Raw genomic sequence first — 18,726 nt, forward strand, 5'->3', positions numbered from 1 at the left:
TTATAGAATACAGATCTGTTTCATGTGCAATGTCAAATTAGTACCAATCGGTGCTTGTAAACGCCCAATTATTGGTATTTAATCGCCAGTTTAATAACATAAGAACATAAGAAGTGTCTCTGCTGGGTCAGATCAGAGGTCCATCGTGCCCAGCAGTCTGCTCGCGCGGCGGCCCAACAGGTCCAGGACCTGTGCAGTAATCCTCTATCTGTACCCCTCTATCCCCTTTTCCTCCAGAAAATTGTCCAATCCCTTTTTGGACCCTAATACCGTACTCTGTCCTATCACGCCCTCTGGAAGTGCATTCCAGATGTCCACCACCTGTTGAGTGAAGAAAAACTTCCTAGCATTGGTTTTGAATCTGTCCCCTTTCAACTTTGACGAATGCCCTCTCGTTCTTGTAGTTTTCGAAAGTATTAAGAATCTGTCCCTCTCCACTTTCTCTATGCCCTTCATGATCTTGCCTCTATCATATCCCCTCTAATTCTCCTCTTCTCCAGGGAAAAGAGCCCCAGTTTCTCCAATCTCTCAGCGTATGAAAGGTTTTCCATACCTTTTATCAAATGCGTTGCTCTCCTCTGAACCCTTTCGAGTATCGCCATATCCTTCTTAAGGTACGGCGATCAATATTGGACGCAGTACTCCAGATGCGGACGCATCATCACCCGATACAACGGCAGGATAACTTCTTTCGTTCTGGTTCTAATACCCTTCTTGATTATACCGATTAGTTAACTATGCTACATATGTAACTGGCCCTATTCTAACTTTGGGTGCCATTTATAGAATTTGAGGGATAGAGGGCTGTCACTATCAATATTTGGTATTCTTTCTGACAAATGCCAGCCTCCAGACTGGCAAGGAATTCTCCTTCTTTACCCCTTGGATCTTATCTTTTTATAACAAGGGCTCAACTGTAGTGGCAATGGCAGATAAATGAACCAGCATGCATGCCACTTCTGGGACCTACCTCCCATATAGGACCCTAGAGGGAGTAGGGCCACAGCAGAGCCTGTGAGCAGAGGGACCTCTAGCTCAGTGTATCGCAAACTGCAAGATTCCGGGTGCGTCGTGAGACGCCGGCGAGGAGAAGAGGCGCCAGCTGATTACCTACTGAACGTGCCTCTCGCAGCGAGAGTCATGTCCTCTAGGCAATGGGTGCTGGCACCTCTCCTCCTAACCGGCTCCTCACGACGCACCCGGAATCTTGCCGTTTGCGATACACTGAGCTAGAGGTCCCTCTGCTCACAGGCTCTGCTCCACACCGGCGCCTCTCCACACCCCTCACTGGCATACCAGTTTCTGAATATACTAAAAGAATATATAGGAAGTAGTAAATTTAAGTAAAAACATAAAAAATAAAAAAAAGTATTAAATAAAAAAATAAAATAGGTTTTTGGCCAATGACTGGAGTACGGAGCAAAAAGACTACGCTGACTATCTCAGTCTATGAAAGAACTGTGCGTAGTGCTCTAATTCTGAGGTCTTTTTTCCTGAGAAAGATAGTGAATAATAATGTATGAGTGGTATATGCACCTCTCTGATTGAGTGGATTATATGATTAAAGCTAGGGCATGCACAGAAAAATGCAGGGGAACTGCTAAAAAAAATAAAATAAGGATTTAAAAAGTAAGAATTGCAGTTGCCATGAGTGTGTACTCTTGCAGCGATCAAAGCTATCTTTCAGAGTAGTGCGTCTACCAGCCCTCTTGTAAAAAGATGCAAAGTTTGGTCCATTCTAAGAGCGAGTTAGTATGAGTCGAGTGAAGGTGTAGCGAGATTTTTCTTGGGATGAATTTGGGGCATAGATTTGGAAAGATCTGAATGTTGTATTGCTTTGCAAGTGGAAAGAGCACCACAAAATGATTTTTAGCTTTCTTTGGTTTTATTTAACATGTAATTTTTCAAACTCATGAAAAATAGATACAAAACACAGAATTACATGGGCAAGCACTTGGTATATTCTTAAGAAATAATGCTTTAGACTTAAGAGTACAACAAGATTTGCTTTTGGTTCCTTAATATGTCTGCAGCAGTAGTGGCACAATGGAGAAAACTACAGTATGGTAAGAACCACCAATGGAGTGTGGAGGGAGGGAGGAAGTTCTAAATGACTGCTGCCCAGGTCAGACCTGAGACACCAGTGCTCTGGTGGAAGTGTTTTGGCTTTTTTTTTTTTTTTTTGGTACATAAATGCCACTGAAGTTATAAGACGCAGGAGCCCTCTTATTTGGTATTTTACCTGAAATTATTCAAGTCAAAAAAATGCACCAGAAATTCTGGTATGTTCATCTTCCATGTCCCAAAGGACAGTCGCTATAAAACCTTTTTGGACAGGACATTAGAATATTAAGCAGGGAAGATGAATTCCTGGATGTGCCCTTTGATTGCCCAATTTGATTGATACATTTAGGAAATTACTGAAAACTTACCTATTTGATAAGCAAGAATGTTAATTTTTTTTTAACAGCATATTTACGATGGTGTATTTTATTTAAGAATATGTATTTTAATTGTACTATTTTAACTGATGTTGTATTTAAAAGTAGCAATGTTTTTTGAAACTGTATTTTTTCACTGAAATGGCTGTTTTCCTTGTTGTGAACCGCCTAGAACTACTGGTGGGGCGGTATACAAGAAAATAAATTATTATTATTAGAAGTTGAGGAGATAAATCAGGGCCCTTCACAGCCAATCTACCATGATGGAAGGCCTGGGAGGAATCCCTACTGTGCAGACCTGGGGGAAAAAAGGCCACAGAATAGCAATATAGTTCTAAAAGGGCTTCTTAGCATGTAATGTGTGCTAATTCCATTAACATGTACTAAACTTCAATAAAAGGTGCCCTAAGATTTTTAATATGGATGTTAAACTTCCTTCTCATTTGGCTCAAAATATAGGCAGTCCCCGGGTTAAGAACGAGTTCCATTTTTTTAAACAGTTCTTAAGTTGAATTTGTATGTAACTCGGATCCTGTTCAGCATTAAAGAACATTAAAGAATAATGTACTGTAGTTTAAATAGAAACAAAAAGGGGTTTACCCTTACTTTTGCTCTTCATCCATACCACTGTTCCCTCTCAACATTTCTCCCTCTCATCTCTCTCTTCCCCATGCATCTGTACCTCATGCCTCATACCACCATGTCCAATATTTCTCTCTCCCTACATATGCCCAACAATTCTCTCATTTCCCCATGTACACCATCTCTCTTTCCCTCTCACTCAGACACCCATGCCCAACAATTCTCACTTTCTATTCCCCCATCTGAGCATCTCTTTTCCTCACTCCCTCCATTCTTCCATCCTATGTCCCAAGTTCATGCTCCCCTCTCTCCGTCCTTTCTGACCCAAGTTCTTGCTCCCTCCCTTCTTCCTTCCCTCCTTTGTCCGAAATTTATGCTCCCTCCCTTCATTCTGTGTCCCAACACGACTCTGCCTCTCCTTTCCTGTGCCAACGTGCTTCTTCTTCCTCCCTTCCTGTCAAAACATGACCCTCCTCCTTTCTTTGGTGTCCCAACACACCCCTCGTCATCTTTTCCTCCATTCAGCGTCCCAAATTCTTGTCTCTTGTGGGTGTTTACCTCCTCTGGTCGGCTCTCTCCGCCCAATTGCACTTTGCAAAGCTGCAACCACTGGTTCCTGCATGCAGTTCACGGCTAACCCAGAAGCCTTCTCTCGCGAGCCGCGTGCAGGAGCCAGTGGCAGCAGCTTTGCGAAATGTGACTGGGAGGAGAAAGCAAGTAAACACCCACGAGAGGCATGAATTTGGGACACTGAACGGAGGGAAAGACAATGAGGGGCACATTGGGACACCGAAAAGAGGAGGAGGGGTGCGTTTTGACTGGTAGGGAGGAAGAAGGGGCACATTGGCACAGGAAGGGAGCGGTAGGACCCCGGTTCGTAAGTAAGAGTTTGACGTAAGTCAGGCATTCTTAAACTGGGGACTGCCTGTATTACTATTCTACCATGTCCCTTAAAACTATCCTATATCCCAGTGATTAGCAAACCTGTCCTGGGACAACCCCTAGCCAGTCAGGTTTTCAAGCTATCCACAATGAATAATAGAGGTGGTGCATGCACATTTCTCCCATGGATATTTATTATGGATATCCTGTAAACCTGATTGGTTAGGAGGGCCCCAGGTTTGCAAACTACAGCCATATCCTAATAGGTTTTCACTGGGAGAATGGAATCTTCCTAAGCTAAAAATATTGATGCACCAGCCTCAATGATATAAAGATCCAAAGCAAAGATACCTGGAACCCATTCACTCTTCACTGCTGAAACCCTTCCCCCTACGCCTAATTCTGGACATGTCAAAAGCTCCAGGTTTTCTTGCTGGTTGCCCCTTTCCAAGCACTTGTGTGCAATCCTTGTGCTGTCAGTGGAAAAGTGTGCAAACACTACTGTCACTTGCCCATTAGCAAGATTAATGAACCCCAGGGTGCAAGAGCCTAGGACATTTATCTCAGAAGGAAATGATTCACTCTTGATAGCAATGGTTTTCAAAACATGTACAAGTAATATTTCTTCCATTTCACACCCCCATCAGCTAAAGAGAGGTGGTATTGGTTACTTGACAAAGCACTGAGGATGGCCAAAAAAAAAAAAATGAAAATACAGTAAAACCTTACTTGGAATGCAAGTGTTTTGCAAGACAAGCAAAACATTTTATTAAATTTTAACTTGATATACAAGCAAGTTTTGCAATACAAGTACATACAGTATTTGATATTAAAGTTTTGGGGTTGTAGAACAAATCATCAGAGTTTCCATTATTTCTTATGGGGAAATTCACTTTGATATACGAGTGTTTTGGATTGCAAGCAAGTTTTCGGAATGAATTATGCTCACAAACCAAGGTTTTACTGTACCAAGGTTTACTTTCACTCTTTCCTGCTTCTTGACTGGTTGAAAAGAGCACAAGTTAAAGCCCGCATGGCACAGGCAACATCACCAAAATATGACTGTGTTGAGTTTTTGCTCTGCAACTCTCTCTCTATTTGTGGATATACAAGAATCTTTTATATGTTAGTGATTAAAACACATCTTTTCATTTGAAGTGACCTTTGGCATCATCATTTCCTTGACTCCTCTTTTTTTTTCATCCTCTTTGCTTTGTTGGATTGTCTGTTCCCTGAGGACTCTGCCTTCTTTGGTTTGGGAAAGGGGGAAGAGCAAAAGAAAGGAACTGGGATTTGTACACCACCTTTTATGTAATTATACAACCACACTCAAAGTGGTTTGCATACAGGTACTTCAGGTATATGTCCTATCTGGCCCAGTAGGCTCATAATCTATCTAATGTACCCAGGGAAGTGGAGGATTAAGTGACTTGCCCAGGGTCACAAAGGAGCAGCATGGGATTTGAACCCACAATCTCAGGGTGCTGATGCTGTAGCTCTAACCACTGCACCACACTCTCCTCCAATAGAAGAGCCGCTTCTCAGCCTTGCTCCAGAAGACTACCTAACCTGTTGGGTTTTGAGGATTATCACAATGAATACACAGGAAAACTTCCATACAATAGAGACCCATGCAATCTCTCTCATGAATATTCATAGTGGTAATCATAAAAACCAAACTGGCTAGATGCTCCTCCAGGCATTGAGAAGCACTGGACTAAAGAACAAACATAACCTGTAGGGCGGGGGAGGGGGAGGGTTTAATACACATGGGCATCCCAGGTCACATTAGTTGGGGTGTTTTTTTTTGGGGGGGTGCCTGGACACAAGATCATTGACAGCCCCAGATACAAAAATTATGTTTCCGAAATCTCTTGATGTCAATTCCGCACAGAAAGATCCAAAAATCAAATCAACCCACATGATAAACATTAGTTTTTTAAAAATGTTTTGACGTGTTTGTGATGGTGAATCTCCAGCAGGCCTGGATTTCTAGTTAAACAGAACAGCCAACTTGCCTATGTGCACCAGAATGAAAGCAGCAACTCCTCCTATATCCAAGCAGCTCTCTGTCCCAAGCCACCACTACTAGGGGGTGCTGAAAAGTTCTCCGCCCAACCAAGAAGGGAATGACATGAAGTCATGAAACATACAAGTTATTCCACATATTCACCCTTCAGTTCAACACACCTGGCACATCGTGTCTGAAGTTTCTGTAACCCGAAAAAAACCAAACTGATATGCGGTCACTGAAATACTGCTCCTCTGCTGTAATAACATCTGAATCACTTGAAAATTGTCACCCTTTCAAACTCTTTCTAAAGTTTGTAAACAGAAAATAGTCAGATGGTGCAAGATCTGGCGAGTAGGGTGGATGGTCTATGCACTGAAACCCCAACTGCGTCAAAACATCCGCCATTTTGCCAGCCTTGTGAGCAGATGCATTGTCTTGCAAAAAGAACATTTTTCCCCAGCTTCCCTTTCCTTTTTTCTTTCAATGCCTCTTTTAATTAATATAGCAAATTACAGTAGTATTCTGTATTAACTGTGTGGCCCCTTGGAAAATAGTCAGTCATCACAATACCTTCCTGATCCCAAAACACTGTGGCCATGAACTTTCCTGCTGACTTTAGGGTCTTGAATTTCCTTGGCCTTGGAAAACATGAGTGCCTCCATTGCATGGACTGTTCTTTTGTCCCAGGATCATAGTGGTGTAACCATGTTTCATCAACAGTTAACTAGTCGCTCCAAAAAGTTGGAACAAGCTCGCTGAAAATGCTGTGTAAGATCAACTTGGATGGGTCCAATCGACGTCGCTTCTCATCAGCATTCAAACATGTGGGCACCCACTTGTCTGACACCTTCTGCATACCCAGCTGCTCGTGGATTATACACCCAACATGTTCCCTGGATATCTGTTGTATCTCAGCAATTATTTTAGCTGATATTTGCCAATCCGCCAAAATCAGATCATGGACATGGTCAACAATTTCAGGAGCTGACACCATTTGAGGCCTCCCAGACCTTACTGCATCTTCAGTCTCAAAATCTCCATGTTGAAAGTTTGCACACAACTTCTTCACTGTGGCGTATGATGGGCATTTGTCAATCGATATTTCCATCATACATTCATGGGTTTTCCTTTAGAGTTTTCTTGCAAGTATAGGAACTTCATGACCGCTCGGAGTTCCATGCTTGAAAATTCCATACTTTTCATCAACACTGAAATCATTTCAAAACATAGCAATATGATTCTGCAAACTGACACTTTGCAAAATAAAATAACACTCTTTTCAGCTACAGTGGCAAAATAACGCTTGGAATTTAAGAAGTTGGTTGGGCTGAGAACTTTTCAGCAACCCTCATAAGATTGAGTGACAAATCTCCTTAAAGGCACAGATGTAGGCCACCAGCATTCAAAACAGAATTGCCATCTTTGTGTCTTTAAGGGAACAGAGACTGACAGGATGCAGTCGCTCAAGCTGAGTGGTGCTTGGAAGAGACTGCTTATCCTACTATGAGTATAGGCCCATGAGATAAGATTTGGAGACTAGGCCTGAATTTAACTACAACTTTTACAAATTAGAAAGTATTCTAATTCTAGTCATAATGGGTCAGATATAAAGCGCTAAAGCATATTTCTCATACATATAAAATGGAAAGCCCTTTAATATGACCCAATATCAGAATTGTACATTAACATCTAGGCCTGCACAAAGCATCAAATGCCAACATAGACTTAACAAAATTTGTGCATGATAATCAAAAGTACAAAAATAGCCATCTTCCCAGATTTCCCTTCACATCCATTCAATTCCCAATTATTCAAGTGACTCGTCTATGCCTAGGTCCACAGGTCAGAGGCAGCTCAGGTTCCCCAGTTGACTGCTCACTGCAATCCAAATTCTCTCACCTTCATCTTACGCTGCCCAAGTCACTTACAGACTTATTTTCATTGTTAATCAGGGAGTCTTTAGTGGGTTTGATTCCCACAGCAGGACCCTGGGCTTCTATCCAACACTGATACTGCAGTGCAGCACAAGGGAGGTGCCTGCCTCCAGCCACAACCTTAGCTCCAAAGCCAACGAGTGGCAAAGATGCATACCAGACTCAGGCTGGCTAAAATAAAATATTCCAAAGTCCTAGAAAGATAAGAAGGCGGGTGGAGAGGCAAGGAAAGAGGGTACAGAGTACAAATGTTGCTAGTTTGGGGCTCTCACACATTTCTTATCTGTTTCTGCTGGGCTTACGGAGGCTCTAATTCATGAAGTGTGATGCTGCTAACACTTGAGACAAAAGGAGGACCCCAGTTCAGATTCTCAACAATCATCTACTACTAAGATCCCACCACACATCTCTCCAGACCAGAGACATTAACCTCAAAATCTGGTGATACATCCCTAGACCTGGATGTGCAACAAACTGAAGTGTTCCATAAAATGTTGAATGAAGAGAAATTGTTGGTCTTTCTATCAAGTATGCTGTGATCCTATTTACTTCAGATCAAACCATCTGTGGAAAACTAAGAGAAATGAAGGCCCTTCCACAACCAAACTGATAAGAACAGAGATGAACTAGAGTTGGGATGGACTCCCAGCTCTGCTGACTTACAAACACAGCAGAAGTCACTGGAGTTACCATCTCATTCAGAGTTTACAACAAGCCATTATTAGCTCAGCATCAAGAGAGCAAAGCTTTGCCCTTCCAGATCATGATACGTGTTCGGAGCAGGGCCTAACAAAACCACAAACCCAATTTAACAATCTATTACTTAAAAAAGTTTTTTTTAAAAAAATTAGTATTTTATCGAGCAAAACACAGCAAGGCCTAAGCCATAAAGATAAATATGCAAGGAGGTGTCAAATAAGATTATACTTATAGCATTGAAACAAATATTTATATTTTGGAGGGAATGGATCCGCTATTTCAGCAGCATGGCTTCTAAGATTTGACAAACCTACATTCTACCCCCTTCATCAATTTCAGTTCTTGAGCTGCGCCTTCACACTCCACATTTACCTGCAAGTGCGAACAGGGGCAGTACTTTATCATGCAGGAGATGATGGCAATTGCCAAACACCCACCTGCACACCCCTCCTACGGTCCAGATCCCCAGACAATTCTGCAAGAGCAAATGAAGATCTGTTCCCTGCGTACAGGAGGTTCAGGCAGTAGCAGAGAGAGGCGGAAATCAGCAGCTTGCTCTTTTCTAGTGACGTGTGCCCTGAAGTGCAAGCAGCCTGTCCCTTACAGTACACACCTTTGGTAACCAAAACAATGACCAGATTTAAGCAGGCAGGAAAACAACACATAAGCACTTTTTTTTCCCCAAAAATTTCTCTTTCCTTTCAGAACATGTTAAGCCATAGGTAAACATACATGCCTTTCTAAACTGTGAAGCATCCTTTGTGCACCTTACTTTGTAGATACAAAATTTAGATTGTGAGCCCGCTAGGAACAGAGAAATTACTCTCATATAATATATGCAAACTGCGTTGAGGTTACCAAAGAAAAGCAGAATATCAAATCCATGAAACTTTAGCTTTAACATTTAGGGCTCCTTTTACGAAGATTCGCTAGTGTTTTTAGCGCACGCACCGGATTAGTGCGCTCTAGCTGAAAAACTACTGCCTGCTCAAGAGGAGGCGGTAGCGGCTAGCGCGCATTAAGGCCCTAACGCGCCTTCATAAAAGGAGCCCTTAGGCACAGATGTTCAAGTGTTATCATAGTTTGTTAAGAATATATAAAACCACCACGGATATAAAATTCCAAAACATATCTATCTACTGCAAAAATAACAAAACTACAACCATACACTTAAAACTAGTTAACTCGCTCAAAATAAGGCTCTCTCTCTATCTTATAAGCAATCGGTCCAGAGGAAGGTGACAAAAATGGTAAGGGGTTTGAGAAAAAAAAAAAAAAGGTATGAGAAGAGACTGGAAGACCTAAATATGTATACTCTGGAGGAGAGGGACAGGGGAGATATGATACAGACATTTAAATACTTGAAAGGTATTAATATAGAACTAAATCTTTTCCAGAGAAGAAAAAATGGTAAAACTAGAGGGCATAATTTGAGGTTACAGGGAATAAGACTTAGGAGCAATGTTAGGAAATTCTTCACGGAGAGGGTGGTAGATGCCTGGAATGCCCTCCCCAAGGGAAGTGGTGGAGAGGAAAACGGTGATGGAATTTAAAAAGCATGGGATAAAAATAGAGGATCTCTAATTAGAAAATGAAGAATATAAATTAAAGGACTAAAGCAAATAATGGACCGACTTGCATGGTCTGTGTCCCATATATGGTGTGTCCCATATATGGTGTGTCCCATATATGGTGATTCTGTGGAGAACTGGACTGGGGTGGGCATCAATAGGATCTCCACTAACTTGGAACATGAGGATGTTACTGGCCAGACTTTACGGTAGATATCCTGCAAACAGCGGGAAGGTTGGATAGGCTGGAGTGAGCTTGGACGACAACTTCAGCATTTGGAACCTAGGACAATACCAGGTGGACTAGAGGTCTGCACGGGAACGGGGATCACGGGAATCCCGCGGTCCCGCAGGAATCCCCCCAACCCACGGGACTCCCAAGGGGACCCCCTCTGGCCCACGGGACTCCCACGGGGACCCCCCCTCTGGCCAACGGGGCTCCCACAGGGATGGAAGGCTTTGGAAGCAGGGTTCGTCCATATAATATAATGGACACGTCAGCCTTAGTAAAAGAGGGGGTTTATAAGTTAATTACCTGAACAGAAAACAAAAGAAGGGTTCCACCAAAGAGATTCCACAAGGAAAACAGCAGCACAAACACTAAAGAAACTGTGGAATTGATGATCTCTGTCAGAAGTAATTGCTGCTTTTTATGGGGACGGGCAGGGATGGAGGTAATTCCTTGCGGGGATGGGTGGGGGCGGAGAGGATCCCGATGGGGACGGGTGGGGATAGAGAGGATCCTGGCGGGGACGGGCGGGGATGGGTGGGATTTCTGTCCCGCACAACTCTCTAAGGTGGACTTTACAGTCCATGGCCCAGAAATAATCAAAGAGACAAGTTCATTTAATCATGTATTTTTTTTTAATGGGTATAACTTATGGGCAGACTGGATGTGCCATTCAGGTCTTTATCTGCCGTCATTTACTATGTTACACAGAAATGGTGTGCAGCAGGTACGCATATCTAGTACACACACAGGGGCACCTATGTTGGCAGTTACGTGTGCTAATGCACTAAGTGCTATTCTGTAAGGTAATACATAAGTGACTTAGCGCAAATCTACAAAGGGAACGTGCACTTGGGCCCATCTACTATCAACATGCACATCTTATAGAATACTATCAGATATGATGCGTTTAGGTGCACCCACTTGCGCCTCCCACTGATTTGGCATAAACAGGTGTACCGATGTGGGTTTGCTCTAGTATTATATAATGGAATCAGGGCACCCTGATTCCATAACAGAATTGGTACTCTTGTGGTGCACTGGAGAGCCCAAAAGGGGATGCCACTTTATGCAGCTGCCCCCATATTATTCAGTACACTGAGCTTTTTCTTCACCTTAGGAATAAAAGGTGAGCATATGTACCCATGTTCCATATGCATCTATGTAATAAGTATTCCATGATAAATCACCACTGCTGCACCCCAAATTACTTTGGATTTTTAGCACTGGGATTGGCTGAAAAAGAAGTTGAAAAAAAAAAAAAATTAAAACCACTCAACTATTTTATTTATTGTACTTGATATTAAGGGCTTCGCTTGTACTATATTAATTTATTTATTTTTAAACACCATGGCTAGTGCATATTTTAAATACTGGTCATAACATTTAAAACATTCACATATATTCAGTGCCATTATACAGTGTGGGCCATGGAAAAGTAGCCCGCCTCCGGTGATAGTATGACAAGATGAACGAGCAAGTGGATTGTTTTTATTTAGCTGGTGGTTTTGTTCATGGGTACTTGTCGGCGAAGGCCTCTTGCATTTCCTTCATGGATCCACTTCGCACATAGCCTTCCACAATCACTATTCTTTCTGGCACCGATATTAGAGGCAGGCTACTTTTCCATGGCCCACTCTGTACTATACATAATACATACAGGGAGTCATTTTCATTTTTATGTGATCTTTTAGGACTGTGGCAAGATTTAGGTGTTTTACCAGTATATGTTTCTTGATGTATGTTTATAGAATATGTATGTTTTCTGTTACTCGCTAAGAATTGTAGGATAAACGGGATATAAATTGTTTAAATAAATAAAGCAAAGCATTTAGACACAGAAAGTAACATAGACCCTCTTTTTCTATGAGCATCGGAGCATTTAGCACTCTGGGTCGCGGTAGAAACCTCTACCGCGGCTTAGTAAAAGGGGGGGAGGGGAAAATAGGTTACTAGTGCTTTGAAAGTGAGCCACACATTGTGATATACAGATAAACATTTGAATATTGTCACCATCCATATAGCTCAATGGAAAGCTTTCACTCTGCGTCGGCACTATATAGCTGGGGAGGGAAGGGAACAATTATACAACTTGGAACCTACCTGGTAGGATCCTATTCTATAAAGTAAAGGGGATAATGGAATTTGATATACTGCCTTTCTGTGGTACTATCAAAGCGGCTTACGTTATTATATTCAGGTACCGTATTTTTCACTCCATAAGACGCACCGGACCATAAGACGCACCCTAGATTTAGAGTAGGAAAACCAGAAAAACAACATTCTGAACCAAATTGTGTACTAATATATACCAGGCTCTCCCCAACCCTGCCAGGCTGTTTATACACACAGCAGATATAAATTATCAAAGCTGACACATTTTGATCACTAAATTGAAAATAAAATAATTTTTTCTACTTTTGTTGTCTGGTGATTTCATGAACCTCCTTCCTTCCTTTCTTTACTCAGGCCCAAGAATTGTCCCTTTCTATTCCCTCCCTCCCATGTCCCAAGTTTGTGCCTCCTTGCCCTCACTGCCTTCCAGCCTTTGTCTTTTGTCCTACCTGCTGCGCTGGAAACTGCTTTCCTCCCCCCCTGTGCGCTGAAACCTGCCTACCCTCTGCCAATTCCTCCTCCTCTGGCCCATGTCTGCCGACGCTGCCCGCAACTCAAAGAAGGGAAGGGCCAGCGTGCAGCGATTGCATGTCGCCAGCCCACAAGCCTTCGCCCGTCAGAACTAAGGGCCGGCAATGTGCAATTGCTGTACGCTGGCCCTTACCTTCTTTGAGTTGTGGCGCAGCGGCGGCCAGCAGGGAGCAGTGGCGAGCAGCAGTTAGCCCACATACCCCCAACGAGTGGGTCATTTTAAAAAGGTACACCGGGGTGGGTGAAGGGTGTTTAAAAAAAAGTTACCTTCGCTTCATAAGACACACTGAAATTTCCACCCAATTTTGGGTTGAAAAAAGTGCATCTTATGAAGCGAAAAATATGGTACTTTCTCTATCTCTAGTGGGTTTACAGGCTTAAGTTTTTACACCTGGGGTAATGGAAGGTTAAGAGACCTGCCCAGCATCACAAAGAACTGCAGTGGAAACTGAACCCAAATTCCCCAGGTTCTCAGCTCACTGCACTAACTATTAAGCTCCTCCTCCTCTAATCAAGTGGGCGCCTATTTTCTTTTCCTTTACCAAACAACGTAACATAAAATTTTCTTTGTATACTGCAATAACCACATCAAACCTCAAGGTCTAGCAAAAGTACCGTATTTTTCGGACTACAAGACACACCCACCTGTAGAGGAGGAAACCCCCCCCCCCCAAAAAAAAAAAAAAAAAATTTGATTCAGAATTTTTTTCTTCTTGGTTTTTCCTCCTCTACACGTAGGTGCATCTGATGGTCTGGTGCTGGGAAGCCCAAAGCCTGCAGCCACCCCGGTACCTTTTCTAGTGGCAGTGGTCCAGCGCGGTCTCCTGACCTTTGTCTTAGAAGAGCGACGCACAACGCAGGAGCGCGACCTTTGCGGTTCCTGCCTGGTCCCGCACCGCTCTGTGATTGACTGCAGGCAGTTACTGACTTATAATGGACACATAGACTTATAATGGACACATTAGCGTTTAGCATGCGCTAAAATGGCTAGCGCACCTTAGTAAAAGGACCCCTGAATAAATAAATAAATAAAGCAAGCAGAGAGAGTACAAATATAAACAGACTAGTAGCAAGATGAGGTCAGCGTCAGATACAATCACGGTCAGTTAATACATAGGAGGTATTAGATGTAACTGTGCATGGAGCATTCACAGTCACAATTGGGGGGGGGGGTGAAGAGCATGAGTAAATACTAATATAACAGGGAAAATACAAACCTATAATTCAGACACAAGCTTTTACGCCACCCATGCAACTGTGGTGTGTGCACCTACGTTTCAAAAGTTACACTTGTGCAAGTCCCACCCATCCTCTGCCCATGTAAGATACACACATATTTATAGAACAATGCTCAGTTAAAAATTATGCATATAAATAGGGAACTAACTGATTGCATGAACTTTATAATACTGATAGCGCATCTGAAAATTCTTAGACGGCCCTGGCACTATCTGTGCCACTGAAAATTCACCGATAAGGCACTTATATGTTTAGCAGCAATGCCTGCTAAAATTAAATGCCTTTTAATACACGGTCCATAAAATTTTCCTGAAAAAAAATGTAATACATTTTACCATATATGCAGCTACTTCAGAGAAACAATAATTAAAATAAACGTGCACCTTTCTACCCTTATACGAAGGTAGTTTGAAAGGTCTGGTAAAAAAAATAAGTTAAACAACGTAGTCTCCATCGAGGGCTATACACACAGGGGCTCATAACTAAAACAGAAATACGTCTAAAAACCCGTCAAAGTCGGCACCTGGACGATCAAAAAGAGAGGTTATCCCTAGTGCCGATAATCGAAACAGGTTTTTAGCCATATCCAGAGACTTTTTAGGCCTCTGAATCCCGCTGTGTGCTCAGAGAAAAGGACATTTTTGGAGGAGTGGTTAGGGCAGGATGTGGGCCGACCTAGTCGTACTGCAGGGATAATCAAAACTTTGACAAGACTGCTTAGACCAGGGGTGTCCAACCTTTTGGCTTCACTGGGCCGCACTGGCTGAAAAAAATGTTTCTGGGGCCACACAAACGTGCAAAAGCTGCAGCAAGACACAGGAGGGAGCTGGAAAGATGGTACACACCCAGGAGCAGCAGAGGAAAACACTGCATCACCCTCGACCAGGGCCACACAAAATACTTCACGGGGCCGCATGAGGCCCTCGGGCCGCAGGTTGGACACCCCTGGCTTAGACGGAACTTATACATTGTGACTTAAGCAATCTAAAAACGGGTATCCAAAGTGACCAGAGAACCACTGCAGAGACAAAGTAAAGACTCACACACACTCCCCCCGTGTTCACCGAACCCCCTCACACCACCATAGAAATTAGAATAAATATGTGCATACCCACCTCCGGAACATCAGCACTTGGCATAGGAAAGCCTAGTAGAGCTGTACCGAGGTAGATTAAGTAGTCTGGGGGGGGGGGGTCGGCTAGTGAAACATAGAGAGCAGGACCCAGACCCATAAGCCACTGTATTTATGGTGAAAAATGTGAGGCCACCAAAACCCTACTCGTGTCATATAAGTGCCACCTGCAACCAAAAGGGCTATTCGGGTTGTAGACAGGTGGGTATAGTGGGTTTTGGGGGTGTTTGGAGGGCTCACCATGAGACTGTGCAGTTAATAAGGAAGAGATGATGTCAGTAAGGTGCTGGTCGCCTATGTATTTTATTGTTTGTATTTTTGCTCTGTTCTTTGGGTGTATTTCTTGGGAATCTGGTATGTATTTTTGTATGTAAGTTTGTAACCTGTCCTGGGAAAAGGCAGGATATAAATAAATAAACCAAACCAAACCTATAAGGGAGTTCTGGTGAGATGTTTATGTGGCACCCTTTTTGTGAAGTTCACAGCAGTGCCCTGTAAGATGCCCCATTGGATAGCCAGTCCATCACCTTGCTGGCCCCTCCCATGTCCAAAAGGTCTTGTTCTGGACATTTCAGACTTGCACTAATATTTGGTTGAGAATGTGGCATAAAGATAGACATACTGGCAGTCTGGACCTACAGAGAGACGATTTTCAGGGAAAAAAAATCTTTTGGACGTCCTTTTCAAGAATGGACCTTTTGCGGCTGCCAACTTTGGGCGACTTGCATCGGACTTAGACATTTCTTTCGATTATGGCCCTCCACATCACGTAAATTTCCAGTTTTTTCATAAGCTATTTTTTCTACAATACATTAAAAAAAAACAGGAAACTCGCTGGACTAAGCGTATAGCCCTTGAAAGAGACCACGATGTTTAACTTGCTTTTTCAACAGACATTTCAAACCACCCTGTAAAACACACACAAGAAAAGTCTTGCCAAGCGACACGGGATCTGACCATTCTTGACTTCCAAAAAAGAAGTACATCCAAGTACTCTGTGGTAAGTGGAGTTCTTCAGCAGCTCCTATTTGGCATCAGCTCTAGGGATTTCAACATGCATGCTTTGGGGAGGGGGTTGGAGTGGGCAGCAGAAAAGTATCCCTTCAGAAAGTAGCTCAACTCAGAGCCCTTGTTATTAGCATTATTATTATCATCATTAGAAATTCTCCACAAGTTAAATAAAAAAGAGTAAATAAAGTGCAAGAGTGCTATAAAGTACCAATAAATATTAGCACCACATTTATACAAAAGGCAGACATTTTCCACCACTAACCTTTTAAAAAAAAAAAGCACCTGTAATTTCGAGACTTTCTATGGATTCTGCAAGTCATGTGGCCCCAGATGCATTATATAAACCCCTCTCCTAACACAGAGGAAGTGCGTGAACAGAAAGCACCGTGGTGGCCAGCACCCCGTTGGGTTGCTCAACATGTGATGTGCACAGCATCAGTGCTGACACTGGAGATGTTTCTAAGGATGCTCTATGTCCCCCCCCAAGTCACCATGGGTAGGGGAGGGGAGGGGGGTGGGGAGAAGAAAGTGAAAGTACAGAGGGGAGAAGTAACCCAGGAATGCCATATCCCAGGTAGAGATTTCACAGAGCACCAATGACTTGTCCCCTCCTCCTTCCCCTCCCTTCCTTGAAGGCCTGCCAGCCAATGCACCCACTTCCCTCCTTCCAAATGGATGCAGTGTCGCTTTAAGAGCGGAACAGGCAAGATGGAGCCAGGCTCAGGTTCAGCCCCGAGCTGGCACGCAGCAGAGCGGGTGGCGATCAGCTGCAAGGGGCGGGCATGACAAGGGCTAGGAAGCACCGTCGAGGCTTGCACGCTCTTCCCTCCTACAGATCACACCATTTCGGTGCATAAAGACCTCTTCTCCCCCCCCCCCCTTAACTCGACCTCCCCCCGCCTCCAGGATCTACAGCCACCTTGCACCCAGCCCAAAGAGGAAGCCCCACCCAGCCAATCGTTTGTGCTGTAAGGTGGTCCTGCACCCTGCCTGACCACATGGGAGGAGGGAGAGGGCAAAAGCCCGCCACCCGACTCGGCCAAACGACAGGGACTTACTTTCTTGTGCGCTTCCGTGTGCATCTCCCCGCCGGCGGCCCCTGGGTTTCTCCTCTCCCCTCCGATCCTGGGGATCTACACGGCAGCCTGCCTGCAGCAAGCTTTTCCTCCTGCTGCTCGCTGATCTCTCACGGTGGATTTTTCCTTTCTCTCTCTCTCTGGGTTTTTTTTTTCTCTCTCTCTTCTCACCAGCTGCCTGTCCCTGACCCCACCCTGCGGCTCCACCCCATCTTCTGCTACATGCACTGTCAATCACCGGTCCCTTTAAAGCTGCAATGCACAACGTGCCCTTTCTGGGCAACAGCTTGGGGTTGGTGGTTTTATTGCTACGGCTAGTGCAGAGATCTGCTTAGGTTTGGCTTGTATAGGAGGAGCTGCTGGCTCTGCTTCCCGGTCTGATTGTCCCCTCTGGAAGGGAGAGGCTGGCTAGGGAGGAGTAGGGAGTTGCAGGCAGTAATGAGGTTATGCTGCTCCCTTTCACTCCACCCACTTCTCCTGCACAAACTGCAGAGCCTTGGTCGCTACCCACGCACACCCTTCATGCAGACACACGCTGGCTCCTCTTCCCACTTCAGAGTCGGGCTGAGGCTTTTGCATTACTTTCATAGATTTGTATTTCTGCCATTCCTTTTGCTCCCAACTTTTTTTTTTTTTTTTGTCTTTCCCCCCCATTTCGCGTTTTACAGGTTTTTGGCCTTAGTGTCTCATTCTAATCTACCTATCTTTTTAAATATCTCCCTCGTTCATTTTTCCCCCCATCAGGTTTTCTGTCTCCATATAGTTGGAGTTTATGGAAAGGGCCTAACTATTGCAGAACTCCTGCAGTCTATAATACTGTATATTGCACGGAGATGTCGAAGAGAGCTTGCCAAAGAAAGTGACTTGCCCAAGATCATAAGGGATCAGAATTCACACCCTGTTTCCAAACGTATTGCTCCAGCTACTAGACGACTACTCTTTTTAATTACTTTTATATGTTTCTGCCATTTTAATTTACCTTTATACTGGGTCATAACTCTGCATTGGCCTCCTGTATAGCTCAGTCCCCTTTTTTTTTTTTGCTTTATCTAGAATTGATAGCTGTGTCTTGCTTCATTTCTAAGTTTTTATTTTATTTATCTCCTTTTTATAGTCTTGAAACTTTATTGAATAACTTTTTTTTTTCTTCTGACAGCAGAGCCAGGGATGCTAAAGGTCAGCGCCCCATGACACCAAACTTCCAATGTTCTTTCCTTGGCCTTCCCCCGCCCCTGTCCACCTCCCAAACCACAGTGGGGTGCCACATTGC

General features: G+C 43.6%; 1 protein-coding gene and 1 pseudogene across 4 annotated transcripts in view; both read right to left on the reverse strand.

The window, feature by feature from the left end:
* Positions 1-17,884, reverse strand: part of KLF8 (Kruppel like factor 8) — a 316,291-nt gene extending 298,407 nt beyond the window's left edge. Inside the window, exon 1 of one of the 4 annotated variants that reach the window (XM_033946686.1) lies at positions 17,439-17,884. Coding sequence is in view for 1 of the 4 variants with exons in the window: in XM_033946687.1 (XP_033802578.1) it covers positions 17,439-17,462 (24 nt within the window). In the remaining 3 variants the exon portion in view is untranslated. The remainder of the gene's footprint in view (positions 1-17,438) is intronic. The other 3 variants (XM_033946687.1, XM_033946689.1, XM_033946688.1) reach the window with 3 other exon arrangements.
* On the reverse strand, positions 5,717-5,958 carry LOC117361698 (annotated as a pseudogene).
* Positions 17,885-18,726: the final 842 nt, after the last annotated feature.

Source organism: Geotrypetes seraphini, chromosome 5 (assembly GCF_902459505.1).
Source record: "Geotrypetes seraphini chromosome 5, aGeoSer1.1, whole genome shotgun sequence".
Taxonomy (NCBI): Eukaryota; Metazoa; Chordata; class Amphibia; order Gymnophiona; family Dermophiidae; genus Geotrypetes; species Geotrypetes seraphini.